The 8,361-nt window shown below is 48.8% G+C and overlaps 1 protein-coding gene across 3 annotated transcripts; it reads left to right on the plus strand.

The window, feature by feature from the left end:
- Window positions 1-672: 672 nt before the first annotated feature.
- Hexim2 (HEXIM P-TEFb complex subunit 2) lies at window positions 673-6,698 on the plus strand. Of its 3 annotated transcripts, none has more exons than XM_008838239.3 (3): window positions 673-914; window positions 1,598-1,699; window positions 5,679-6,698. In XM_008838239.3, the coding sequence occupies exons 2-3, from the start codon at window positions 1,637-1,639 to the stop codon at window positions 6,462-6,464; spliced, it is 849 nt and encodes a 282-aa protein (XP_008836461.2). In that variant the 5' UTR covers window positions 673-914; window positions 1,598-1,636; the 3' UTR covers window positions 6,465-6,698. The 3 variants fall into 3 exon arrangements, with proteins under 3 accessions (XP_008836461.2, XP_017654904.1, XP_017654906.1); XM_017799415.2 differs by having other exon boundaries at window positions 760-880; XM_017799417.2 differs by lacking the exon at window positions 673-914 and adding an exon at window positions 934-1,492.
- The last annotated feature ends 1,663 nt before the right edge of the window (window positions 6,699-8,361 follow it).

The raw sequence follows: 8,361 nt of genomic DNA on the forward strand, positions 1-8,361 counted from the left end.
CAGATGGGGACCCAGCTAAGCTGGGCCTGGCGGCCATACCCAGGACGAATGGGGGTGGGGAGAGGCCTGACGGGGCTCGGCCTCAGGAGCCGCAGCCCCGTGGAAGCACACACAGGCGAGCCTCTCCCCTACTGGGGTCACGGGAAATACGCGGCCGTGACCCGAGGACCCGCTCTCAGAAGCGAGGCTGCGGGGCTGTCGGGCTGTGAGGCCTGGGCTCGGCCAGGGAGACGCCAACCTTCAACCCCCACACGGTCCCGGCCCCGCTCCCAGCCGTCTCCCGGCGCCGCCACATCAGGCAGCCCACTCGGCCCGGCCTCTCCCCGCGCCCGGACCACCCCCCACGGGGTGCTCTCACTGCGCAGCGAGTCCCTCCGCTGCCTCCTCCCAGCCCAAAATGGCGGCGGCGACGGCCACCGAGCTTCTCGTCGCCATCCTCTAGGCCGAGGATCCCTCCGCGCGCAAGCTCCGCCCCCACCGCCGGATCTATTTTTCTTCCAGGTGGAGACTAACGCCATCAATGAACTCTTTAATTGAGCTCTGACAGGGAGGGTCTGGTTGTACTTCCGCACAGCCAATCGTTGAGGAAAGGAGGAAGGTTGGCAGACGAGTGAACCAATCAACGAAGGAAGCAGAGAACGCGGGCAGTCTACGCCGAGGAAGATAGGTTGTTGACGTAACAGGAACTTGACGGTATCCTGGGCAGCGAGCCTAGCCTGGAAGAACTACATTTCCCAGCAGCCATCGCGCTGCCAGGCTGTTCCCACCCCCATTTTAGTGCCTGAGCCGCTTGACCTGAGCAGCTGCTACTGCAGCGAGAGGTAGGGCTGAGGCATTGAGAATTCCATGGACAAGCGGTCGCACAGAAAGACACGCAGAGGTAGTGGTGTACATAAGTCCTTGACAGCAAATAGGTCAGTTCCACCTTTGCAAAACCTCCCTTCCATGACTGTTATTTCCCTCTTCCAAGAAATGCATTCTTACGCCATTTGATTTTCCCTCTCAGTTGCATGTAAAAGGACTTCTCCCTCCTTCCTCTATTTCTCCGTCTTCAGAGGAAGACAGGAAGCAGGCCAGGGGCCTGTGGACAAAAAAGACTTAAACCATAGGCTCTGTCCAGGTTCCATCCATGATTCCAGAGGCCTTGCTTTCAGGAGCTTAGCTTGGAGAGGAGTTGAGGGCAGTCAAGATCAGGGCCTCCAGGAGCTTGCTCCATGTTCTCTGGTGGAAGCCACAGACCCACCCCATTGCCAGCGTCCCCAGGCAGTTATTTTTCTACTTTTAACTGTTGAGAGAACAAAGCTTAAGCCTACCTTCCTAGCTGCCAGCCAGGGCCTCAATGACTTCTAGTAGAATGTAAGACATAGGCGCCTGGGGCCTGAAGAACAGGACTAGAAAGATGGCCCCTCTATTGCGTTTGTGCCCTTGCTGGCTGCAGCTGTGAAAACCAGGGTATGGAGTCAGCCTTCAGAGCTTTCATTTGAAAGCGAAGGTGTGTAGGTCTGGGGCTACAAAATGGCTGCCGTTTCTGGGGTAAACAGTTCCTAAGCAGCTAGATGCTGCCTGAGGACTTAGGTTTCTATTGTTGTTCAAATAGGTGACACTAGATAAAGGCTTCTGCTGAAAGACAGGGAAGATGGCCACTCTGAAACATAGCAACTGTAATACAGAGTCACCAGCAGCCCTGGAAGAGGTCAAGGTAAGTACCCACCCCTCCCAGCCACCTGAAAGCCTTAAAACTGGATCTGCCAGTAGAGACCCTAGTTTTTTGTTTCAAATGTGTTGGTAGATTGCTTGCTTTTCCTTCCTTCCTTCCTTCCTTCCTTCCTTCCTTCCTTCCTTCCTTCCTTCTTTCCTTCCTTCCTTCGCTCTCTTTACTCCCTCCCCACCTCCCTCCTCTCTTTCTTTTTCTTTCCTCCTTCCCTCCCTCCTCTCCTTCCCTCCCTCTTTCCCTTTCTTCCTTCCTTCCTTCCTTCCTTTCTTTCTCTTTCCTCCCTCCCCACCTCCCTCCTTCTCTCTTTCCTCTCTCTCTCTCTCTCTCTCTCTCTCTCTCTCTCTCTCTGTCTCTCTTTTCTTCTTTCTGTGAGACAGGATCTTTCTTATGTAACCCCAGAGGCCTCCCAAGTTGCAACAACCCCGTTGTTGCCTCACAAGTGCTAGAATTACAGTATATACCACTGTACCAGCTGAAAACCAGTGTTTTAAATGAGTATATACTGTGCTCTGGGAAATAGACCAGAGTCTAAGTCAGTAGCATCTCATGAATTCCTAGTAGCCCTTCAAGGTAGAACTTACTTCCAGTTGACAGAAGCTAAGGTTTTGAGAGCTGAAATATCTTTTCCAGAGTCTTGCAGCTATAAGCAATAACTCCAGGGTTTAAACTTAGGGTCTTCTGATAATAGAATTTTGCTTGGAACTCAAGCACAAATAACTTCAAGGACAAATGGCTTGGTTGAATATTTGCATTGTTTTCAGGCTGAGAACCAAGTATGAAGCAGGAAAAAGAGGTTTTTTGTCCAAAAGTTGGGGTGGTGGTAGAGAACAGGAAATAACTCAGGAGAGAGAGACAGCTACTAGGCCCTCAGTGAATACCACCTTGTGGAATTCACTGCTCCACAGCTCATGCTGTTTCTCACTGTCCCATCTTACCCATTCTCTCTTTAGCCACACTTGCAAAAAGATCAGAGAACTGGGGGTCAAAGAATCGATTTTTGCTGTTGTTTTGGTAGTGCTGGGGCTTGAACCTCAGTAAAACAGCACTTTACCACTAGGCTACTAGCTCTAGCCCCTGTTATTGTTGTTTGTTTGTTTGAGGTTTTTTTTGAGACAAGGTCTCACTATATAGCACTGACTGGCCTGGAATTTGTTATGTACACCAAGGTGGCCTTGAACTCAAAGATTTGCCTGCCTCCGCCTCTTGAGTGCTGGTATTACAAGTGTGCAACCACCATGCCCAACGGTGTTTTGTTGTTGTTGTTATTGTTTTTGTTTTTTGTTTTTGTTCTTTTTGAGACAGGGTCTCCCTATAGCTCCAGCTGGCAAGCCAGCCTGGAACTCCCTATGTAGACCAGGCTGGCATTGATCTTACAGAGATCTGCCTACTTCTGCCTCAAGAGTGCTGGGATCAAAGGCGTGCGCTGCCATGCCCACTGGGTTTTGTTTTTTTGAGGCAAGTCTTGTGCTAGCCATTTCCAGGGCTTCTTGGATTTATTTAATTTGAAACTCTTGGCATGAAAGGTTCAGAGAGGGCAAACGACTCATGCAGGTTACATGACTTATCTTCTATAATGGTGGTAGAGGGGTAAGTCTTCAGACAGGAGACAGCATGGTCGGTCCAGGGGGCAGAGCTGGCTTGGGTTGAGGGAAGAATCACTAGGGACCGTTTCCTGAGGACTGGGAACAGGTGGCTGAGTGTTTGCCTTAGCGTTCCCAGGGCTCCCTCTCAGTCGACCCAAGCCACCAGTAGAAACAAAGCCTCTCACTTATAACTGGTGATTTTCTTCCTGTAGGTAAAGCAACACAATAAACAACCCATACTCAATACTCACTCCAATATATCCCCTACCTACTCACTCTCACTCCAATATATCCCCTACCTATCTCCAGCATTCCCCTTAGAGTCTCTAAAATAACAAGCCACTTGTGATGGTTTACACCTGTAATACCAGCACTTGGGAGGCTGAGGCAGGATTGCTGAATATTGGAGACGAGCTCTGGCTATAGAATGAGCTCCTGACCAGCCTGGGCTACCAAGTGAGACCCTGTCATAAACACCCACTCACCCCCACCAAACAAATAAAAATACATAGACACATAATATATCCCTTTATTTATTTATTTATTTATTTTTAGACAGGGTCTCTCTGTAGCCCCAGCTGTTCTAGAACTCACTATGTAGACCAGGCTGGCCTTGAACTCACAGAGATTTGCCTGCCTCTAATATAGCCCTATTTTTTAAAAAATATATTATGTGTATGCATGTATTGCCTGCATGTATGTAAGTGCACCCATGTCATGCAATGCCCATGGAGAACAGAAAAGACCATTGAATCCCCTGGAACTGGAGTTATGGACAGTTGTTAGTTGCCATATTGGTGCTGGGATTTGAACCTGGGTCTTCTGCAAGAACAGTGTTCTTAACTGCTGAGCCATCTTTCCAGCCCCATATCCCTGTTTTTTAAAGGATGACACATAGTATGTCCCCCAAAGCAAACCCTAAGTTGCTCAGAGGCCAGAAAGATGGCTCATCAGGTTAAAAGCACTTGCCACCAAGCCTAACAACCTGACTTCAATCCAGGAACCCTCATAGTGGAAGAGGATAAACAACTCCCACAAGTTATCCTCTGACCTTCACACACTCTATGGCACTTAGGTTCATGTGTACACACACATAATAAATGAATGTTCTTTAAAAAGAACTCCTGCCCAGATGCCATGTTGTATTTTATATTTAAAAACAACAACAACAACAACATGCCAATGGTAGTGGTTATTATTAGAAATCCCTCAAACCACAAACTTAGAGCAATTCATTCCCTACCCCCACCACCCAGTATTCCCACCCTCACCACAGCACAGATAAGCAGATGCTCTGAGCATGTATACACCCTCTTGACAGATCCTTTCTCTGCCTCCTGTAAGTTCTAGAACTCTCATGGTAGCCTCTCCTTGGTTAGGAACTCTTTCTGTTACTCATAGAGAAAAGTGATACAGTCCCATCTTTTCTGAGCATAGGGGTAGAATGGTATATTCTCAGGGATGAAGATACATGGTAAGTGGTGATATGTTAAATGTTATGTGTGAGGTTATCTGTGTGGCATGATAGGGTAGCTAGGGAAGGGATGTGGGAGAGCTGCTTTGGTAGGGTTATTAGGGAGAGCTTTGCTGTACAGGCAATATTGGAACTGACACCCTGAATGATGGGAAAAAGTCAGCCATGCAAATAGCTGAAAGCAGGATTTATTAAGTTTGAAGCCAGGCCAGGTGGCACAAACCTATCATCCTAGCTACTCTGGAAGCTAAGACAGGGATTACGTGTTCAAAGCCTGCCTTAGAGCAAGTTCAAAGTCAGCCTGGACAACTTACTAAGACTATATTTCAAAACAAAGAGAGTAAAAACACTAGGGATCTGGGGATATAGCTTACAGTCATTAAGTAAAGTGTTAAGTTCTGCGCTAAACATGGTGTCATGCACTAATAACAGGAGCCTAGCTACTTAGGAGGCAGAGTCAGGAGAATCATGAGTTCGAGTCCAGGCTAGTGGAGAGACAGCTCAGCAATTAAAAACACTGACTGCTCTTGCAGAGGACTCGGGTTCGAATCCCAGCACCCACATGGCAGCTAACAACCGTCCGTAACTCCAGTCCCAGGGCATCCGACAGCATCTTCTGTCCTCCACAGGTATTGCATGACATGGGTGCACTTACATACATTCAGGCAATACATGCATACACATAAAATAAAAATAATAAAATAAAAAAAAAAAAAAAAGCTCAAGTCAAGGATAGCAGAGCATTAAGCCAAAAACAATAATCAAGTAAATGGTTGTAAAAGTGTAAGGAGCTGCAGAGGGACCATGCGAGGCAGGTGTGACAAGGCTGGCTTGAGGCCGGGTGGGCAGGGGAGATTCCATTTCCAGGGACAGGCTAACTGTGATCCATCCTCCCTTCTTTCTCTAGACCTCTGGTGGTATGTGGAGCCCCCAAATAGCCCCTGAGTCTCACGATTGTTGTGATTCCAAGTTCCTGACACCCCAAAAGGAGATTCACTCAGAGGATGAAGGTATTGCCCCAGCTGGTGGTGGCCTAGGTTCTAACAATAAAGGTTCCGGGACCCAGAGCCCAGGGGGCTACTCAGTGGAGGCTGTGCTAGCCCGGAAGAAGCACCGTAGGCGACCTTCAAAACGCAAGCGGCACTGGAGGCCCTACTTGGAGCTGAGCTGGGCTGAGAAGCAGCAGCGAGATGAGAGGCAGAGCCAGAGGGCCTCCCGGATCCGAGAGGAGATGTTTGCCAAAGGCCAAGCCCTGGCACCCTACAACACTACCCAATTCCTCATGAATGACCGTGTCCTGGAGGAGCCCAACCTGGATGTGCTGCATGGAGTATCCCGCCCAGGCTCCAGTGGGGAGAGTGAAGCAGGGGACAGTGATGGGCAAGGCCAAGCCCATGGTGAGTTCCAGCAGAGGGACTTCTCTGAGGCCTATGAGCGTTACCACACCGAGAGTCTGCAAGGCCGAAGCAAGCAGGAGCTGGTTCGGGACTACCTGGATTTAGAGAGGCGTCTGTCACAGGCTGAGCAGGAGACTCGGAGGCTCCAGCAGCTACAGGGGTGCCTCAGCAGGCAGTCCTGTCACCAGGTGGAGGAGCTGGCTGCTGAGGTGGAGAGGCTCCGGACTGAGAACCAGCGGCTCCGGCAAGAGAATGAGATACGGAACCGAGAGGGCAGCTGCTGCGATCAGGGGTAGCCAGCCACTGAAGGGACCCCCCCCAGGCCAGGTGGACCCAAGGCAGAGGCCCCATTTCATATCTACTCAGGCCATTTGGGTCACAAGGAGCCAGGTGACAGATGAAGAGCACTCTCAGCACCTCCACTGAGAAGAGCTAAGACAAGTTCAGACTTCTATCTTGTTACTTCCACAATTGGTTCTTTGATGTCATCTTATGTTTTACAGAGAAATTAAATAGTCTTGTGAGATTCAGTGGGAATGGCTAGAAGTGATTTCACTAGGGCTTTTCTGAGACTCAAAACTTTTCGTTTTTAAAATAACATTTTAAAAATTTATTTTTATTTTATGTGTATGAGTATTTTGCCTACATATATGTAAGGGCAAAACATGCATGTAGTACCCACAGAGGCCAAAAGAGGGTATAGGCTCTCCTGGAACTAGTTACAGATAGTTGTTAGCTGCCATGTGGGTGATGGGAACCAAACCTAGATCCTCTTCAAGATCAGCCGGTGGTCTTAACTACTGAGCCAGCTCTTCAGCCCCCAAAGATTTATTTATATTTGTGTATGAGTGTTTGCCTATATATATGTATGTGCAGAGGCCAGAAGAAGACTCTGAATGCTCTGGAACTGGAGTTACAGTTGTTAGCTGGCATGTGGGTGCTGGGAATCAAACCCAGGACCTCTGCAAAAGCTGTAAGAGCTCTAACTACTGAGCCATCTCTCCAGCATCCCCTTTTTATTTTCCAAAAAATTTTAATTTGTCTATTTTTGAAGAGTTTGATGTAGTCTAGGCTGGCCTTAAACCTCTGTTCCTTCTGTCTCTTCTTCCTGAGTCCTAGGATACAGGTGTGTACCACCATACCTGATTTATGCTGTGCTGGCGATCAAACCAGGGCTTTGTGCATGCTAGGCAAGCACCCTCCTCTACATCCCTAGCCAAAACCCCTTTGTGGTATCTGGAGAGATGGCTCAGTGGTTAATGCTTTCTGCTCTTTCAGAGGACTGGAATTCAGTCCCCAGAATCTAAGGTGGCTTCAACCACCTGTAATTCCAGCTCCAGGTGATCTGGCGCCCTCTTCTGACCTCCGTGGGGACTCACGCACATGTGCATAAATACACATAGATACATATACAGACACAAATCTTTAAAAAAAAAAAAAGTTTATGGACTAGGGATATAGGTCAGTGGTAGAGCACCTGCTTAACATTCTCAATCCCATGGTTCAGTCCCTAGTACTGGGGAAAAAAAACCCAAAACAAAAAACCATTTGTCCCAGGGATGTCTCTGTCCCCTAGCTCCAAGCCTGGGAAGACAGCCAGCTTCTAGTTGAGTCCTTGCTGGGGCTCCAGGACACCTGAATTTCACTCCATGTGCTTTGGACCAGTCATCCCGCAATGAAGAGTTAGAGGTAGGGGGAGCTTTGTCAGGAGCTTCCAGGTTCCATAGAACGTGATGTACCAGATGCTACATGATAATAGGGCAGGGGGCTGGAAAGTTCCAAGTCAGCCTGGGCTACAGAACCGGGCCCCCCAGATAGCAAGAGTTGCTGAGAACCTTACTAGGAGGTAGGAGCTGGGCTTTTGGAGAAGGCCCAAGCATAGGGTTTCTTCAGGCCTTGTTCCCCAGTTCCCTGTATTCTCTCCACAGTTCAGGGGTCTGGGCCTCCTTGATCTTGACAGCCCCTGCTACCACCTGAGGTTAGTCATCACAGTTTATTCCCTTACCTTCTGGGAGGATACTAGAAGTAAGCACTCACAGAAGGAAATATCCCCTGGTGGCAAATAAAGTCATAAGGCAGAGGGGGCAACACGCGGGTCCTTAGCAGAGCTGCTCTCCAACACTCTGTTGATGCCTCTCTTGACAACTTCCTCCTGTTGGCCTAATGCTTATGATCAGTTTCCCTATGAAGTGT

The sequence above is a fragment of the Nannospalax galili genome, unplaced genomic scaffold (genome assembly GCF_000622305.1).
Source record: "Nannospalax galili isolate Female #2095 unplaced genomic scaffold, S.galili_v1.0 scaffold95, whole genome shotgun sequence".
In the NCBI taxonomy this organism is placed as follows: Eukaryota; Metazoa; Chordata; class Mammalia; order Rodentia; family Spalacidae; genus Nannospalax; species Nannospalax galili.

Coding starts and splice junctions, on each gene's coding strand:
- Hexim2 (XM_008838239.3), top strand. CDS start 1,637: ATGGCCACTCTGAAACATAGCAACTGTAATACAGAGTCACCAGCAGCC. Junction 1,700..5,678: donor CAGCCCTGGAAGAGGTCAAG/GTAAGTACCCAC, acceptor TTCTTTCTCTAG/ACCTCTGGTGGTATGTGGAG.